Consider the following 19,071-nt stretch of genomic DNA (forward strand, 5'->3'; position numbering starts at 1 on the left):
GTCCTCATCTGTTATTTCATCGCACTAGGTAGCTGCTTAGACATGCAGTAGCGTTATCACCAATTCTGTTGCTGCACATTTCAGGCCAGAATAGGGGAGGGGTTACACTTAAACAACAGTGACCCCCTCGATAAAGGGGACCCAGCTCCTGACAACAGACCCCCCCCCCATGGCCTTTGGTTCCAATAAATAATAATGTGCCTAAGTTACCAGGCATTGTACAGTGGTGCCCCACATAGCTATCCGGGGCAAAAAAACCCATAGGAACGCATTAAAACACGTTTAATGCGTTCCTATGGAGGAAAAACTCACCGCTAAGCGGAAATCCTACATCTAGCTGCCATTTTCACTGCCCGGTAAGCGAGGACAGGGCGCGAAAACGCTGTGGGTGGCCATTTTTCTCCCGGCAGCCATTTTGGAACTGCCGATCAGCTGTTTTCTAAACATCGCAATGCACAAATCGGTAAGCAAAATGCTTACCGATCATCGCAATGCAATGTTTACCCATTCAAAACATCGCAGTGCGATCGCTTTTGCAATCGCAAAATTCGCATCGCTATGTGGATTCGTCGTTAAATGGGGCGCTCGCTATGCGGGGCACCACTGTACTGCTGAAGGATGTGTCCAGGTTTGGAAGGGGATGACATCAAAGAATCCAGGGGTGCCCAACAGGTCGGGGGGTGGGGCTCCTAAAACAATATTTTAACCCAGCAGTGACAATACTGCACCCTCCAGATGTTTTGGACAACATCTCCCATTATCCCTGACCATTGACTGGGTTCGCTAGGGCTGATGGAAGATGCAGTCCAAAACACCTGGAAGACCATAGGGTGGTTATCCTTAGACATTCACGGCACAACTGCGAATCAGACCCGAACTTGTCTTATATGAGCCATTTCCAATTTTTTTCCCTGCAGGTAGCTAGGGTTATCAGCACGAAATTATTCCCCAGCTAAACACAGCTAACTTTCCTAGCTGACCGAAGTGTTCAGCTCAACGCTATCCAACGTCACGTTGTGAAACCACAGCCACTGTTCTCAGACGCAAATGTGTGCAAACACTGCATTTGTCCTCCTGGCGCTGAATGAGATTCTTCGTTAACAGACGACGAAGGGAATGGGTCTGGAGATAGAGGAAGGAGCCTTCTACAAGGAAGGTAACTCAACGGTGCCTATGGGATTCCTTGTGGTGGTGGTGGGGGGAGTGGGGGCAGCAGGAACCCCCAGCTGGGCCACTGGCCAAGAATCAAAATGCACCCCAAACCCCAATCTGTGCCATGGGTCTGATTCAGCAGAGGAAACATGGACGGTTGTGGGTTTCCTTCATCCTTTTCCAGCTTGTTTGCTACTGGGTGGAAGGGGAGGACGGGAACTATGTTGGACGGATTATTTCACAGGGCAGCTGGTCTGCACCTCCAGACCAGCCGGAACGTCCGTGTGCGTTGCCAGCACCTTGTACGAGGGGCACCCAGGGATCCACGAGGTCACCGGTGCCGAAGGATGGCCTGCCTCTTTCCAGTATGCCACACAGGGCTGGGGAGATGATCACCTGTGTGATGATGGAGCTCTTGCCCTCTCTCAGTGTCTTAAAGGTAGAGTGAGAGCGAGTGGCGCTACCTGGCTGTCTTGAAAGATGTGCCTTCATTTCCCTTTCTCAGCCCTCTTGCCCAGGCGAATGGAGAAGCTGACATCCGAAACCATCACCCCATGCATATGCTCCTTTTCAATTCCCATCTTGCTTCAGGGGCAGAAGCTGCTGCCCTCCCCCGGTCCCGAGGCCAATGGAAACATCCATCCTTCGATGCACAGTTGAAGACACAGCCGAGAATATAAATTATTGTCTCTATGTATACTATATATATATATATAGGCAACAGGTCAGTTTGTGGACCGAGTGGGAGGGGGGGCCCAAGCTCATTTCCCTCGATCCTCCGTGTAGTGCTGGAAACGGGTGAAACTCATGAAGACTTGCTCCAAGGAAATTTGGCTGACAGAATAATCTTCTACACAGTACTTCTCTTTGGCTTTCTCTAGCATCCCGAACACCTGCGATGAAGGGCACAAGTCATGCATGTAAAAGACCGGACACCTTGGTTCAGAGAGACAGCTTCTAAAAACGCTTCTTACAGTAGGACAGCGGTATTCACAGGAGATCGGTTCTAAGTGCCCCCCTCAGGTGCTGAAAAATGCCTTGCATGGCTTCTGGCTCTCTCTAGTGGGTCAGTTCTGATAATTTCATCTTTAGAAATATACCGTATTTTTTCCGTGTATAAGACTATACTTTTGTCTAAAATCTTTAGACTAAAAATTGAGGGTCGTCTTATACACGGAGGTAAGCTGAGGAGAGAACAAAGACAAGTGGTGGGGAAAGCAGGGATCAAAGCGATCCTGCAGCACTTTGATCCCTTTCCCCACTTAGATTTCTTAATTTTGGATTAGAAAAGTGGGGGGGGGGGTGTCTTATACATGGGGACGTCTTATACACGGGAAAATATGGTATATTTCAAGGATTTTTCTTTTAATTTTTTTATATTTTCCGACAGCGGATAAGTGATTCAGCGGATACTGATCCCATGGATAAGGGGGTCCTACTGTATTTTGAAATGTATTTCTCCCTTATGTGGATTTCCCCTCCCTTCAGCTCTTGCCAGTATCACCAATAGGAAGTAATAACGGAAGATGAACTTCAACACATGTCCCTCATGTGTAATTAAACTCGTAGAGTACTAATTACCAGGCCTGCTCCAAGATATTTTGCTGTCTGGGGCAAAGGACAAAATGGCACCACCTTCCTATGTCCAGAAGCCAAGGGGGCTGCCAGCCAAATTTGACTGCAGCACTAGTGATGAGTTGGTGTCGTCTGCTCTCCCTGAGGGAGGGAGGCTAGCAGAATGAGCTGCGAGGCCCACGCATCAGTGCCCTCCAACAGAGAAGAACAGCCAGGGGTCTGAGGAAGAAGAGCTATAATAATAGCATCTGCAGCCTGAGGCGATGATCCCATCCTTTCTAACCACAGCGTTGGCCAGAGCTTGGGAAAATTTCAGAATGCTCCCATTAATGTCGCGTCAGGCCATGATGGCTGGGAGATTCTGGATACTGTTGTCCAGAAATGTAAACTTTTTCAAGCTCTGGTGCCCAGCTTTGCAACATACCTTGAGCAACATAAGGGGGAAAAAATTGAGTTCACAGTCTTTGGACTGTCGGCCACCCTCTCCCGGTAATTCTTCCACGGCTCTTACCTGCGCCCAACTGAGGTTCTTATTGGTGAGGTGATAATGGACCATGCCCTGGTGTTCGTGCTTCAGAACACTCCCTGGAAGAGCAGAAGAAAAAAAGTTTTCCTGAATTGGCGAGAAGAGGAACCTCACAGAGCAGCTAAGAAGATGGGCTGTGACTCAGGGCTCAATCACACCTGCCAAAAGAACCCAAGTTATACAGATCTGGCCATTATTTAGATTGTTTCATCATTTTCTGTACACGTGATGCATGGGCAACATCAATTAATTTGCCCCAGCAAGTGGTTAATTTCTCCCTCGCTGGGAGAGTTGTTTTAAATTGTACGCATGATGAATCGCATCATTACTTATTGTTTCAGTGTGTGAGAAAGTTGCTGACAATTTATTTCCTTTGCAAAGGAGCTGGCGTTTCTGGATGCTGCGGCCACTTTATGGCCACTGCGCTTGTATCCTTTTAAAAAACACGTTTCTTTAAAGATGGCTTTGGGTTCCTGTGAGCCCTTCCTGCCCCCGCAAAGGCTCCCTCGCCCAATACATACCTGGGAAGGTTTTCTCCACAAAGGTTTTGAAGGCCGGGAGGTTCTCCTCTTCATCGCTGTGGGTTTTGGCCAGCAAGGTGTACCCGCTGCCAAACTTGCTCTTCAAGTGCTGAGGGCTGCCCAGGCATTTAAACTGCCCATTCACCATGATGGCCAGCCTGGTGCACAAGGCCTCGCATTCTTCCATGCTGTAGGAAGAGGAAAAAGAAAAAAAAGAGGGAGGGGGAAGAAAATAAAGTGAAACAACCACACCGGCAATGGAAGAGGAGCTGCAAAAGCAAAGCATCGTAGGCAGGAATACAAGCAGCCGGTTTTCAGCAGTCGGCTAATATCCAGGATGTGTGGCCTTCCAAAAGTTAATAATAATAATAATAATAATAATAATAATAATAATAATAATAATAATAATAATAATAATAATAATAATAATAATAATAATAATAATAATAATAATAATAATAATAATAATAATAAATAACAACAACAACAACAATAACGACGACAATGAGAACGACGACGATGCCAGGTAGATCACAACTGTTCCTAATTTACAGATAGTGATGCCAAGGCTGCGAATCCAGGCAATGAGGAAAAGCTCCTTCTCCCCACCCCACTCATAGTGGAAAGTGGCTGGAGAAGGGCTCCCAACCTGTGAGAGGTGATAATGATGGACTTCCCGCATTCCCGCGTCCGAGCGACGGCGTCCCACAACAACCGCCTGGCCACCGGGTCCATGCCAGTGGAGGGCTCGTCCAGGAAGATAACTGGGGGGCCACCAATCAGGGCAATTCCTGCACTGAGTTTCCGCTTGTTGCCACCGCTGTGGGAGAAAAAAAATGCAAGAATCGCATGGAAAAAAAGTCCCAGAGGTTGCATGTCCCTTCCTCATTCTGAAAGATGCCCCTCCCATTCTGAAAGGCTAGCATTCCTTTCCCATTCATTCATTCATTCATTCATTCATTCATTCATTCATTCGTCCGTCCGTCCGTCCGTCCGTCCGTCCGTCCGTCCGTCCGTCCGTCCGTCCGTTCATTCATTCATTCAAATGCCACCTTTCTTCTAAAAAGGATCCAGAGTGGCTTACAATCTTATTTAACAGCAGGGGAGGAAATTAAGCTAAAATATGCTGTTATTTTCGGTTCCACTGTTTTACATTCCCTGCTTCCCCTGAAATGCAGGTCTTGAGAAGGCTAGAGGCAAGCTGCATTACACCCATACAACTGTGCAGTGACAACTCCCTGTATCGGGATCCACGTCCAGGGCTTGTTCAATAATCAGTACCTATGAATGTCTGCCGAAGGCTGCTGTCTTAAATGCCTCACCTGTACGTCCGGACCAGCTTGTTGGCGTGCGGTTCCAACAGCAAACCTCGGAGCATGTTTTCTACACAACTGCCGATGTAACGCTCGGGGATGCCCCGCAGTCGGGCATACATGCTCAAGGTCTCCCTCCCAGTCATGTGATCCAGAAGGGCATCAAACTGAGGGCAGTAGCCAATCCGCTGCTGGACCTGAATGTAAACAACAGGGCAACGAAGCAAAACTCAAGAAGGACACCAGCCACAGTCTTTTACTGAAGCCTTCAGTGTCCTACCAAACTTGGTCCTTACCGGGGCCGGCCCTATCATCAGACATAGTAAAGTAACTACCTCATAAAACATTAAATTTATTCCTTTTCTCATCAAATGGAAGAAAAGCACCAATCCATTAAACTTTTGAAAAATAACATTGCAAAAGTAAAGTGCATCGGATCTTCCACTTGTTAGAATTGTTATGATCTTGCATCTTTGGCCTACCTTTTTGATATTGGCCAGGATGCTGTGCCCATCCACATAAGCATCTCCCGACGTGATACTCTCGTCTCCCGTCAGCATCTTAAAGGTGGTGGTTTTGCCTGCCCCGTTGAAACCAAGCAGGCCAAAGCATTCGCCCTTGTTGACGGCCAGGGAAATTCTGTCCACCGCCAAACACAAGTCCCTGCTACTGTACACCTGGAAGAGAACACCGTGGGGGTGAGGAAGGATGTCGCGCTATGATTCTTCCCGAAGAAGTGGTGTCATAGGACCATTTCCTGGCCATCGGTCTTCCTCCAAGTTTTGTAAGGATCAAGCCCTCAGAGAAGGTGCCCTTAATAAACAAGTGCCTCCAGGGAGTAGCAGAGACCATCCTTCCTGGGGTCAATGGGCCAGCCGAGATCTGCCTCGGCCGCCTTAAGGCTTCTTGCTTTTTTCTGAGCTAAGCTGTAATACAGTGGAGCCTCGCTAGACAGTTACCCCGTATGACAGTTTTTTCGCTAGACATTGACTTTTTGCGATCGCTATACCGATTCGCAAAACAGTGATTCCTATGGGGGAATTTCGCTGGACAATGTTTGGTCCCTGCTTCGCAAACCAATTTTCGCTAGACGACAATTTTGACAGCTCCCTCCATGCTCGCAAAACGGGTGTTTTTGGGACCTAAGCTTCGCAAGATAGCTATTTAAACAGCTGATCGGCAGTTCGCAAAGCAGCTTTCCTATGGCCGATCTTCACTAGACAACGACGATTCTTCCCCATTGGAATGTATTAAACAGGTTTCAATGCATTCCAATGGGGAAATGCTTTTCGCTAGACGATGATTTCGCTAAACAGCGATTTCAGTGGAACGGATTATCATTGTCTAGCGAGGCACCACTGTACTAGGAATCCTTGAAGCCATAACCCTGTTATGGGTATGAACTGGAAAAACAAAGAATCAGGGTGGTTCGTGGATACTCATGAAGCACAAACCATCCCCCAGCCCTGGATTTATGCGAACCCCTGGGCTAGCGTGTGCCGAGGTTGTGGGCCCGGCTCTCCTGGAAGACAAGTTGGGCTGTTCTCTCTGAAGACGGTCGTGAATGGGGAGGCAGAGACGGAGGCAACCGGACCAGGTGGGGGTGGTGTAGGGGTCAACAGGGGCAGCGGGAACGGGGTGGATGGTGCCGGGACATTGGTTTTGCCCAAGCAAACAACCAAGCAGAAACAGAAAGTTCAGTGCTTTGTTTTCGTCAATGCGGCTTGCACGAACCGAACCACGAACCAGCCCGGGTTCGTAATGTTTTCATTTCATCGCTCGGTTCTTCTCCATCTCTAGATGTGAGTTATCCCTGGCTCGATGAAAAGCACTTTGGGGTGGCGAATAAACCTCACTATACATAGGATTAATCCTAGTGGATATGAAACCTGTTCTAACAGTTGTGCTGCTACAATTCAACACAATTTCCTTCATATTTGGACTCTCTTTGTAGGATTTGCTAGTGAGAATGACACTGAAGTTTTTTTTAAAAAAGTACCTACTCCCTTTCTAGGAGTTTTGAGTCCAGAAGAGGGGGAAAAAAGGAACTTTCCCCAGTTCTGGTCATGATGAGTGCCTGCACTTTGCCACTGAATCCCTTCACATTGCTTCCAATGGGGAGTACAGAAAATGAGAACAGTGTTCTTATGAGCGATGAGTGTCCCCCAACGGCCTTTGGGCCTGGAAGCATCTCAACCTCATGGCACTCTGAAACATTTTTTTTCCTCTGGAGCCTCTGAACCTGACCCACAAGCCATGGGGTATTCTTTCCTTAAGAAAAGATTCAGACTTTGAAGAACGGTACAGTCCTTGGGACGTGGTGGCACTGCAGGCTAAACCGCAGAAGCCTGTACTGCAGGGTCAGAAGACCAAGCAGTCATAAGATCGAATCCACGCAACGGAGTGAGCTCCCGTTGCTTGTCCCAGCTCCCGCCAACCTAGCGGTTCGAAAGCATGCAAATGCAAGTAGATAAATAGGGACCACCTCGGTGGGAAGGTAAGAGCGTTCCGTGTCTAAGTCGCACTGGCCATGTGACCACGGAAGATTGTCTTCAGACAAAACGCTGGCTCTATGGCTTGGAAACGGGGATGAGCACCACCCCCTAGAGTCGAACATGACTGGACAAAAACTGTCAAGGGGAACCTTTACCTTTACCTTTACAGTCCTTGGAGTGGTACCAGGGCAATACAGTGCCGGCCCCTCTTTATTAAAAGGCGCATTTCGGCTGGTTCCCCAAACAGAAGCCATCCTCAATGTCAAGTTTAGAAGCAACCCAAGAGGATCAGGAGTTTCTCTTCACCTTAGTGAGCTCCTTGATGACTAGAGGACTGTTGAGAGATGAAAGCGATGCCGTCGGAGACTCCAAGACCTTCTTCCGCTCATCTGCAACATCTCGGTCTTCCGGCAGCAGAGGGACATTGTTCAGCAACATCACCTGTGGAGCCGACATCAAGCCAACAGTGGGCATACGGTCACGACATAAAGAGAGCCTGACCCGGACAGAGTGGATTGCACCTCATTGCAATGCAAAGTTGCACAAAAATGGCAAAGGGGCAACATTTACCTAGTGTATCCGTTCAGTTAATGGATTATAGCATCTTTAGGACAATTTCTGATGTCTCCGCTGTGTTTAGGAGCCATTTTTCGCTGCACAGGCACCCGAAAATGGCCAGCCCTATGGAGGATCTTCGCTGAATGATAAGTTTTTAGCTGATTAAACGCATTAACCAGGTTTTAATGCGTTTCAATGGCTTTTTTATTTTCACATTACGACGTTTTCGTTCTACAGCGATTTCGCTGGAACGAATTAACCTCGTAATGCGAGGCACCACTGTATGGTTCTCATTTAGGGTGGGTGTCCACGCAGTCCAGCTACCCATGGCTTCGGAGTTTACCAATGGAAAAAGGACATTCCTTCTGCTCCTTACCCATTTCCGCCTCCGGTGCACACCACAGAGCAGGTTTCTCAGGCTCCAAAGGAGATTGGTCTCGATGAGGAAGAGGAGGAGGAGGAAGATGAGCCCCTGCGCAGCCATGGACGTCAAGTACTTGCCAATCCCAGGGCTATCCCAAGCAAAGTAATTGGACTGGTAGGTGATATCTGTAAAAGAGCTGGAAAAGGTAAACAAGAGCCCTTCCCACAACCTCATTTAAAAAAAGGGATCTGGAGAGAGTGCAGGCAAGCCACCTATGCAGATTACCAGTTCCGGAATATTTTAGACAATCTGGTACATGGTAGGAATTCTGGGAGTTGTAGTCCAAAAACTCAGCTTTTCCAAGCTCCGCATTTGAATCCATTTAGCACCTCTTTCATCCTTCCGCTTAAACCAACAGGGCTTGTTTATTTATACTTAGGAAGTCTTAAAAGCATTTATTAAACAGGCTTCGGGCCACTCACCTACGGGACCTTATTGTTTTTTTAATGGCCATCCTCTTCAAAAGCCACGTTTCCCACAAGGGTGGACCTCTTTAGCCTTCCTTCTAGTTAAGGTTAGCCCTGATCCTTCTGATTTTCTTCTCTCCCTCTCCCATTTTCCCCTCCAGCTGAATTTAGATAGAATTCTGCTCTAACCTCAGGCCCTCCAGACATAAGGAACTGGACCTCCCACAGACCACATGACAATACATGATGGAGGGGTGTGTGTGAACTTGACATGAATACCTGAGTTGGAAGAGACTTATACGGTCAGGTTCAACTCCCAAAAATCAAAGGATATTTGCCAGGTGGTTCTATAAATTTCTTTTGAATACCTCCAGAGTTGGAGTGCTCACCAACTCCCCAAGGTAACTGGTTCCGTTGTCGTATTACTCTAACAGTTAAGAAGTTTTTTCCTGATATTTGGCCTAAATCTGGTTTTCCTGTAGCTTGAAGCCATTATGACATGGCCTGCACTCTGGGATGATCGAGAACAGATCCTGCCCCTCCTCTGTGTGACCACCTTTCAAGAATTTGAGAATTTCCCAAGGCGAAACGTTCCCATAAGCAACGGAATAACGCAGAATCGAAGTCTCAGGATTTTTCTGAGCACTAGGAGTTGCAAATATCCATCCATAACCCCCACTCAAAGATGCTGATCCTCTCTGACCTTAGTTACAATTCTGGGAGTCATGGTGAAAGAAATTGATTTTACCAGGAACAGCATTCAGAGAAAAGCACGCTACCTTTCTTGTAATGCAATGGATCTGAAAGTGGTTCGGCCTTGGAGGGCACTTAAGAATCTTTGCAAAGGACCTGCTCCTTATTTGTTGCTACAGCTCAGCTCGTTTGCCTGCTTTTTCCAAATCTCCCAGTAGATCCTGTTACGAGGACTGTCCTATGGAGTGTCCGCGCTTTCAAACTTATCACCACACCCAAGACACAAGGATTCTTCTTCGGTGATGTTCCCAGGTTTATCATGATGGGGGAGTTCTGACCCAACATAGAAGTTCTCACCAAACCCAGTCAGGGATACTCACTTAACATTCTACAGATGATGCCGGCCTCGAAAGACGACGTGCAGAACTGCATGAACTCGTAATTTTGGTAGAACACACTGATGCTTTGCCCCAAGCAATAGTTGGGGAGGATCAAGAAGATTTTATCCAGCGTTTTTGAGAGCTCTACCATTCCAAGCTCTGGAAGGAAAATGAGGGAAGATCAGGAAGGCCACCGTTAAATGCCATAATTAGATGAGATAGACAAAATAGTGCATATTTATCAGAACCTGGTCTCTGAGCTGCAGTCCAAAAATATAAAGTAACTCTTTCAGCTCTGATATCTGGAGTAGGAAGCACATGGGCACTGGGTCACATACAGAATCCCAGATGTTTTGACAGCTCCATAGTCCTCCTTGTCTTGACGGCTACATTTGCCCAAATCATAGTCTCTCCCCTAACATTTTCATATGGAACCAGAGTTGGATCAAATTTAGACAAGATTTGAAAACCTATCTGCTACACTTGGAGTCATATGTGTTGGCTGTAGTGAGAGGTTGGTGACCAGTGTAATTTCTTTTAATTTTTAACTGGTTCTTTAGCAGTTGATTAATTCTTCTGCTTTACTGCTTATTCTGAAGAGTCTTATGGTAATGTACAGGTAGGTAGGTAGGTAGGTAGGTAGGTAGGTAGGTAGGTAGGTAGGTAGGTAGGTAGGTAGGTAGGTAGGTAGGTAGGTAGGTAGGTAGGTAGGTAGGTAGGTAGGTAGGTAGGTAGGTAGGTAGGTAGGTAGGTAGGGAGAGAGAGAGAGAGAGAGAGAGAGAGATCAGTTAATAGATAGATAGATAGATAGATAGATAGATAGATAGATAGATAGATAGATAGATAGATAGATAGATAGATAGATAGATAGATAGATAGATAGATAGATAGATAGATAGATAGATAGATAGATAGAGGTATGTCATCACTGAGTTTTCTTTTTCTTTCCTTTTTACTCCTTGGTATAATAGGAATATTATACTATATATTACTCCTTGGTATAATACAAACAGACACACACACGCACAATATTAAGGTTGTTGTTAAATGTTGTTTTGCATGTTTATACATCCTTGATTTTATTGGAATGCACTCTGGTGTAGCGTGCAATATAAATAAATAATATTATTATAACAAATCACCCACCATCAATATCTATCTCACATGAAGAAAGTAAGGAATATAGAAATACTGTAAATAAACATACAATTCCATGCTAAACTGAGGTAACTTTAGGCAAGACGCAGGCCGCCCTGTTCCTATGTTTGCCAGGCACCTGATCTCCCTTGTTGAGGAAAAGGACTGCTCCACCCACATGACGGGATCCAACGCCAAGCTCTTTACCTGGAATGCTCATGATGGTGACGGCCAAGAAGGTGGCTGTACCCGAGAAGATGTTGAAAATGGTGAGGCGAGTGTAAGCTGTGGCTGCCACAGAAAAGAAGAAGCTCAGCAGGTACATGAGGGGGATGATGGCCCAGCTGTAGAGGAGGAAGATCTGCATCACGTCCACAAGATGGCTGTCCTGGGTGAAAGCTTTGACGTCAAAGGCTTGGAATACAACCTGGAGGGAATCAACCAACGTCAAGCAGGATTACAATCAAGGAGACAGAAACCGGCCTCGCACGGGAGAAGGCAGTTTGTTCATCTCACTCGGTGGCTGTTTATCAGTCGAGTCGGTTTTTTACACATCCTTGCCATCACTAAATTTAAGGAACAGGAGGAGATCGTGAGAAAGACCAATGTGTGACTGAGACCACTGAAAGCTATTCATTCGGGGTACAGTGGTGCCTCGCTTAACGAGCGCACCGTTTAACGACAAATCCGCATAGCGACGCGTTTTTTGCGATCACTAACGCGATCGCATTGCGATGATTCCAATGGGTGAAAATCGCATTGCAATGATCGGTAAGCATTTCGCTTACCGATCTTCGCATTGCGATGTTCTAAAAATAGCTGATCGGCGGTTCCAAAATGGCCACCAGAAGAATAAAATGGCCGCCTGCAGCATTTTTGTGCCCTGCCCTCGCTTACCGAGGCGGCGAAAATGGCAGCCAGATGGGGAATCTTCGCTTACCGGTGAGTTTTCGCCCCATAGGAACGCATTAAACGGAGTTTAATGCGTTCCTATGGGGTTTTACATTCCGTATAGCGATGTTTCCAGATAGCGACGTTAATCCTGGAACGGATTAACATCGCTATGCGGGCCACCACTATAACTGAATTTTATGTCGGTGTCGGCAATGGCGGCATGTCTGCCAATGAGTTGGCAAGCGAGTTTAGGAAGTCCAGGAAAGGCTGTGTCGCCTTTAGAGCTCTGACCTTCCAAGACTGGCTGCCTGGGGCTGTTTCCTCCCTCCGCCCAACAGTAGGGCCGGTAAGGTTCTCCAGCCAAATCCATAGCAGCAGGAGCTACACGGGAATCTTTTAGTCTCTTTCCCTTCCTCCTTAAAATCTCATTAACAAAACTCTTCAGAATTGTTCTCCCTCTCAGGGAAAACATTCAGGCAGCCTTTTATCGAAAGCTTGGGAGCGTGAGTAGACAAATTCTCTAGGGCCGGTCTGCGCCCCTTCCTTGTGTCTAGCGAGGTACCAGGATAATTGACAAGCGTGAGGGCTGCTGTTGAAAACAGTTCGCTAAAATTCACTGCATAATTGATTAACTGAACGGAAGTAAACACACATGAGTAGGTGTGTTCCACACTGATTTATAAATTGCCTCCCACACCAATGAGTACACATACATCTGGCTTGCCTCCCAAAAACGTTTTGATCAAGTGCCTCGTTAGCAGCTTGCCTCTCCTCCACCAGACGAGATCAAGGGCCTTGTCTGGCCGAAGCTTCTTTGCCGAACAAGCATCAATAGCACGGATCTGTTCGGGAACTGTGCGCGCACGAAAGGAACAGGACACCACGCATGACTCACCAGCATGAGCACGCAGGGGACGAGGAAGTTGATGAGATCCCACAGGAGGGCAGAGAGCCAGAAGCTGACGACGTAGACCCCGCTGACGAACTGGACATGCTTGGCTTTGATGGCCCGCTCGCTGACCAAGAGGAGGGCGAAGGTGCTAGACAAGGACGCCATCCCGTAGAGCAGGTTGATCGCGATGGCAAAGCCCGTCTGGCCTCTGGTGGGGCGTGAGAAGGAACCAAGGTCAGCTAGAAAACTATGCCTTTTACCCGGATGAATGGCTCCCTACTAGAGAGGGGCACAAGTGGGGGAAATGGGGGTTTGTGATAGTTCGTGGATTGTGGCGAACCATGAACCACCACGAACCCCCGGGGAGAAATGGTTCATTTTTTTCCAGTTCGTACCGGAGGTGGAGGGCGTGCGAAACCTACCTTCTCCTGCCTTCTGGTTCAGTTCATGCCCATCTCTACTCCCTACCCCCACCAAAGGGCTGAAGGTGGGTACTCTGGCAATGTCAAGGGAAGTTCAGAATGACACCAAGTCTAGGGGATTATAATGAAGATGGCAACGGGAAATAAGGGGATGAACCCCAACTCCCGTTATGCCTCACCATCGACTAGCTAGGACCTACGGGATCTGAAATGTAACAATAACCACAGGTCTACACGTTCTTCACCTCAGTGCTGGGAGCTCCTCTTGTAAGAATATGAGGAATGCTCATCAATCCTCATTTTTCTTGATTGGATGAGGATTTTTGGGAAATCCCACAGGATTTCTTGCCTCAAGCTAACAACAAGTCAAAGGGCTGGCGTTTCTGTTTGTAAAAAGTGTCCATAATTAGCCCAACAGGCCCACAAAGTAGTGTCCTAGTTTCCCTACTGCCAGAAGAAACAAAGAAGTGATCATCTCAGTGGAGATCACGTAGAGATGGAACATGCTGAAGTATGTTTCCATGTACACAGGTGTGCAGCACGTGGGAACGTACCGATGACCCAAATTCTGAGCTGGCACCAGATGCGATCTCAAGGTCGAAAATGTTGTGCAGTGTTTAATACAGGGAGTTTATAAATACTTGCTAATCATAAAGTTGTCTTGGAACAGCATACAATGGTGCCTCGCAAGACGAATGCCTTGTGGGACGAAAAACCCGCAAGACGAATGTTTTTTGCGATTGCTGTGGTGCCTCGCAAGATGGCTTCTTCTATGGCCGTGCTTTGCAAGATGATTTCCCCCCCCCCCCAAGACTGATGCCTCGCAAGACGAAAATATTTCATTTGTCTTGAGAGGTTCCCATAGGAATGCATTGCAATGCATTCCTATAGGGAAACTGCTTTTCGCAAGACGAAAATTTCACAAGACAGCACTACTCGTGGAACGAATTACTTTCGTCTTGCAAGGCACCACTGTATATGTTAACGAATGCTAACACAGGTGGTTTAATCTATGGAGATTTGTCCCATTGTTCTTTATGGGAAAGATTAGTGGGTTGGCTCTCGAACTCGGGAAGGAAGAAGGAAAGTAGAAGAGGAACCCTGGACTCACTCCATCAGCTGGTCCTTCGCTGTCTCCATCATGTTGCGGGGCTGTGGATAATTAGAAACTGTGATGGAAGAGTTCGGGCCTGCCAGCAGCTTCAGCAAGGCGTTGTCTACCAACAGCAGTGCTGCGGCCGACGAGTGATACGCCTGGTTGTTGAAGAGAGCCGTGGCCTGCATCTGGTCCTCCATTTCCTCAAAAGAAGCTGCCGCGATGTAGTGCTCGTTAAAGGCTCCCCCCTCATCCGAGGCTCGCGAAATCAGGTATTCCTGCAGGTTTCCTGCAATGACACCAGTTCTGCCCATGTGACATGCTTCTCCAAGGAGGTCTGATGTAAGACCCAATGCAGTTCAGAGCCTGGAAAGGCTACCTCTTTGGACTATACCTCCCAGCAGCCCCAAGTCAGCACGGATCGCGCTCAGTGGCATAGCGATAAATCTGGATGGACTGGTGCACATCATGGCATAAGCAAGATGCTTCCAGTCATGAAGGCTGCCTGATTGGCCTCTATAACCAAATGAAGAGTCGACCTTTTGCAAAGTTAATGGTTCTTAATGACCCATTCAATACTAAACCATCTTCAAACATTTTGCATTGCAAGAGATTTCAATAGGACATCCATTTTCTGCCAGCTACTGTGAAGACTGCTGCTAAGCTCAGCATGACTAGGAAAGCCTGGGTGATGATGGTGTCAGATGTCACAACCCCTGACACTCAGAAGATCGGAGGGTTTTCAACCCCACGAGCCCGGGTTGCACTTCATTTCCGGACATGCCGCCTGGGAGCTTTAGCTGAAAGCAGCCCCTTTCTCTCATTCTGGTCCTGCTACTCACCTACCACCTCTAACGGCTCTTGATGCTGGGCCTCAACCACCTCCTGATACTGCGCTGCTATTCTCTGGGCCAGGCTGGATCCTTGAGGAATGGAGAAAGGCACGGTCGTCCTGCCGTACGGAGTTAAGGTCAGCTTCAGCAGGGAAGAGTCCTGAGGCCCCGGGAAAGTCTTGGCCACCACCAGGGCAAAGGCAGTGAAGATCAGAGGCACCAGGAACTGAGCGACCACCATCTTCCAGTTCCGCCAACTGTACATGGCCCTCTTCATGAACATGGCATAGAACTGCTGGCAGCAGAGGTAGAACTAGGAACAAAAAGGATGCAGAATAGTTGCACATCACTGACAAGAGATAGGCTTCTCATGGATCATCATCCTCTTAGAAGGGCAGAGCTGGAAGGGACCCTCTAGATCATCCAGTCCAGCCCCTCCTCAAGGACACCCAGTGGGGGGAATCAAACTCCCAACCTCTGGCTCCACAGCCAGAGAGCTCAACCTCTGAGCTATCCAGCAGTTCTTTTTTGATTTGCTTTCAAGCGTTTTTATCCCATTCTTCAAACCGAAAAAGCTCCTGAGTCGCTCCGGAGCCATCAGTGGAACCGAGACCAACTATTTTATATTCTACCAAGGCTGGATAACCATCTGACAGGGAGGCATCCAATGATTTCTACTCCGGCAGGGGCTGGAGGAGATGATTGTTAGAGATCCTGCCACCTCTACCATGATGGAATTTTAAAAAAGACACAACACTAAGGAAAAATGTGAGAAAAGGGAAGTTGCGCCAGTGATTTGACTTTTTTTTTTGATGATTCGGATGATTTTTGATACATCCGGAGCCCCCGGGTCCGAAAGAGGCCAGAACACCACCTCACCCCTGTGTTCAGCTTGATGTTGGAGCAGTCCTCCGTGATGAGCGCTCCGCTGTCGTCCGTCATGTCCGTCATCCCACTCAAGCTGCTGGAATCGTCCACCGCCCAGTCGTTGGACCGCCGCTCGTGCTGGTACTGCAGTGCTGGCAACTGGATGGCCTGAATATCCATACTGGAATCTACTAGTTTGCCCACTCTTAAAGAGAGAGAGAGAAAAATCCAGTTAGGTGAAGCCTACAAACAAAGTGTGCGCCTCGTGGCACAGTGATTAAACCGCTGCACTGCAGCCAAAACTGTGCTCACGACCTGGATTTCAATCCCAGGTAGCCGGCTCAAGGTTCACTCAGCCTTCCATCCGAGGTCGGTAAAATGAGTACCAAGCTCGCTGGGGGGGGGCAATGTGTAGCCTGCATAATTAACTTGTAAACCGCCCAGAGAGTGCTTGAAGATAGATAGATAGATAGATAGATAGATAGATAGATAGATAGATAGATAGATAGATAGATAGATAGATAGATAGATAGATAGATAGATAGATAGATAGATAGATAGATAGATAGATAGATAGATAGATAGATAGATAGATAGATAGATAGATAGATAGATAGATGGATGGATGGATGGATGGATGGATGGATGGATGGATGGATGGAGAGAGAGAGAGAGAGAGAGACAGACAGACAGACAGACAGACAGACAGACAGACAGACAGACAGATATTAACCTACACATTTTAAAATTCCAGCTTTTCTTTAGTATGCAATTCTTTTCTTGCCCCACACCTTTTTATTCAGTCAACAACCTTCTGAGGTGAAGTATGATGAAAACAGCGAGCCAAGGACCCTCTCTGGCTTTCTCGGCGGCTTACCTGAGGAAAACTTCTTCCATGGTGGTGACCGAAGCTCCGTAACTCGCAATGCCCAGCTCTTCCCGCCTCAGTTCCAGCTCCGTGAACAGAGCCTCAAACCTGGAAGAGAAGAAAGGAGGTCAAGCGGTCTCGGAATCCTATTTCTCACATTCGGCAGCTGATCCGACGGATGGCAGCGGCCTTTGCCTGCTTGCGCCCACAACGGCCAGGAGAGATGGGGCACTTTGAAGACCTACAAATTTGTTTCGCATTTAGATTTATTTATAGGCCAGACTAACATGCTGGATTCAGGGGATGTGGTGACGCTGTGAGTTAAACCGCAGAAGCCTCTGGGCTGCAAGGTCAGAAGACCAGCCGTCATAAGATCGAATCCACGCAACGGAGGGAGCTCCCGTCGCTTGTCCCAGCTCCTGCCAACCTAGCCGTTCAAAAGCATGTAAAAAGGTGAGTCAATAAATAGGTACCACCTTGGTGGGAAGGTCACAGCATTCCGTGTCTAGTCGCGCTGGCCACGTGACCACGGAAACTGTCTACGGACAAATGCTCTACGGCTTGGAAACGGGGATGAGCACCACGCCCTAGATTTGGACATGTCTGGACTAAATGTCAAGGGGAACCTTTGCCTTTAACATGCTGGAATATACAATAGAGCATAATAAACAGCTCGCTCTTAAAGGTCCCAATGCATCATTTTTGACCACCCTCCAGACTTTTTTGTTTGTAGAGCCAGCCTCAAAAATAAAATAAAATAAGGAATTCTCAAAAGAACTGGAATTCTATTTCAGCTTTGCAATACACCTTGCCTTGGAGCAAAACAATGGGATGGCTTCAGAGGAGTTGTGCCTTGTTTTAAAAGAGAATTTGGTGCTTCTGGAAGCTTCTGTTTTCTTCTTTGGCTAATGTTTTTTTTCCTGATTGAAGGGATGATCGGGGCTGTGCTAACTGTGCCTGGGGCCTGCAGGCCGTGTGAGTCCTCCTCAGTCCCCCCTGCTCTCTTTCCCCTCCCCACATACTCGTAGCACCGCCTATGTTGTCAAACTAAGTCATTCAACCTTTGCACATCAAAGCGAAACACAAAACCAAGCAGCAACGGGAAATCTGTGGCCTACGACCCTTTCCCCCCTCCCCGCTCTCACCATTGGCCCTACTGGCTCAGGCTGATGGGAAGCGGAGTCCAAGAAGACCTAGGAGTCCGCAGGTCGCTCAGCCCTTGGCCCGGATAAAAGCAAAGCCTTTGAGCAGGGTCAGTTGGGTTCCACATAAGCCATCAGGACGAGAGCACCAAATTTCGCAGGTTCGCGGCCCCAGTTCCTTGGCAAATCCAGCCTCTGATCTTCTGCGTCTCCAGGAATCCCGGGGGGGGGGGAAAGACTTACCTGTGCGTACTCTCCTTGGGGAGGATGAAGGAGAGCTCTGCCCCAGCGTTACTTTCCAGCGTGGCTTTGGGGACGTAGTGGTGGATGAGACGAGAGATATCTCCGATGTTACAGCAGGGCTCCTTCACCATCACCATGTGGTAGCCTGCCCCTGGAAGGGTTAAGAGGGGTCAGAGGAGGAGGAGTGAAGGTAAATCCCTGATCAATGGAGGGCCCTGCTTTCTATGTGGCTGGATCGTTGGGGCATCGAGTTGAACATCGGCTGAAGAGGCTCTCCCGGATCAGAGGCACGACCCCTTCCGGACCGTCCTTGGAAACCTCAGTGATTGAACTTGGAACCTATTGCTCCTGAGTGCTACGCTGTCAGTCCTGTGTCTCTTTGCACCTGATCCCATTGGGAAGGGCGATGTGAAAACACTTCACCATGCGGTTGCTGTTCTCGTTGTCATGTACTGTCAAGTCGGAGCCCACTTATAACGACCCTAGCATGGCTTTCAAAGTAAGTGAGGGAATTTAAGGAGTGGTTATATCAATTCCACTCCCCAGTGCGATTCCATGGCTGAGCAGGGATTCGAACCCAGTTCTCCCAAGTCCTAGTCCATCACTCTACCCAATACACCCACACTGCTGGAT

General features: G+C 47.9%; 1 protein-coding gene across 4 annotated transcripts in view; it reads right to left on the reverse strand.

The window, feature by feature from the left end:
- Window positions 1–866: 866 nt before the first annotated feature.
- Window positions 867–19,071, reverse strand: part of ABCA3 (ATP binding cassette subfamily A member 3) — a 65,085-nt gene continuing 46,880 nt past the window's right edge. For all 4 annotated transcript variants that reach the window (XM_072983021.2, XM_072983022.2, XM_072983023.2 and 1 more), the window contains exons 16-31: window positions 18,439–18,589; window positions 17,063–17,161; window positions 16,198–16,390; window positions 15,328–15,631; window positions 14,501–14,774; window positions 12,971–13,175; window positions 11,389–11,608; window positions 10,045–10,203; window positions 8,517–8,689; window positions 7,889–8,023; window positions 5,570–5,764; window positions 5,097–5,284; window positions 4,424–4,594; window positions 3,775–3,962; window positions 3,239–3,312; window positions 867–2,045 (exon numbers count right to left, since the gene is read on the reverse strand). In XM_072983021.2, coding sequence (XP_072839122.2) covers window positions 1,914–2,045; window positions 3,239–3,312; window positions 3,775–3,962; window positions 4,424–4,594; window positions 5,097–5,284; window positions 5,570–5,764; window positions 7,889–8,023; window positions 8,517–8,689; window positions 10,045–10,203; window positions 11,389–11,608; window positions 12,971–13,175; window positions 14,501–14,774; window positions 15,328–15,631; window positions 16,198–16,390; window positions 17,063–17,161; window positions 18,439–18,589 — 2,861 coding nt within the window. In that variant the 3' untranslated portion in view covers window positions 867–1,913. The remainder of the gene's footprint in view (window positions 2,046–3,238; window positions 3,313–3,774; window positions 3,963–4,423; window positions 4,595–5,096; window positions 5,285–5,569; window positions 5,765–7,888; window positions 8,024–8,516; window positions 8,690–10,044; window positions 10,204–11,388; window positions 11,609–12,970; window positions 13,176–14,500; window positions 14,775–15,327; window positions 15,632–16,197; window positions 16,391–17,062; window positions 17,162–18,438; window positions 18,590–19,071) is intronic.

Source organism: Pogona vitticeps, chromosome 13, assembly GCF_051106095.1.
Source record: "Pogona vitticeps strain Pit_001003342236 chromosome 13, PviZW2.1, whole genome shotgun sequence".
In the NCBI taxonomy this organism is placed as follows: Eukaryota; Metazoa; Chordata; class Lepidosauria; order Squamata; family Agamidae; genus Pogona; species Pogona vitticeps.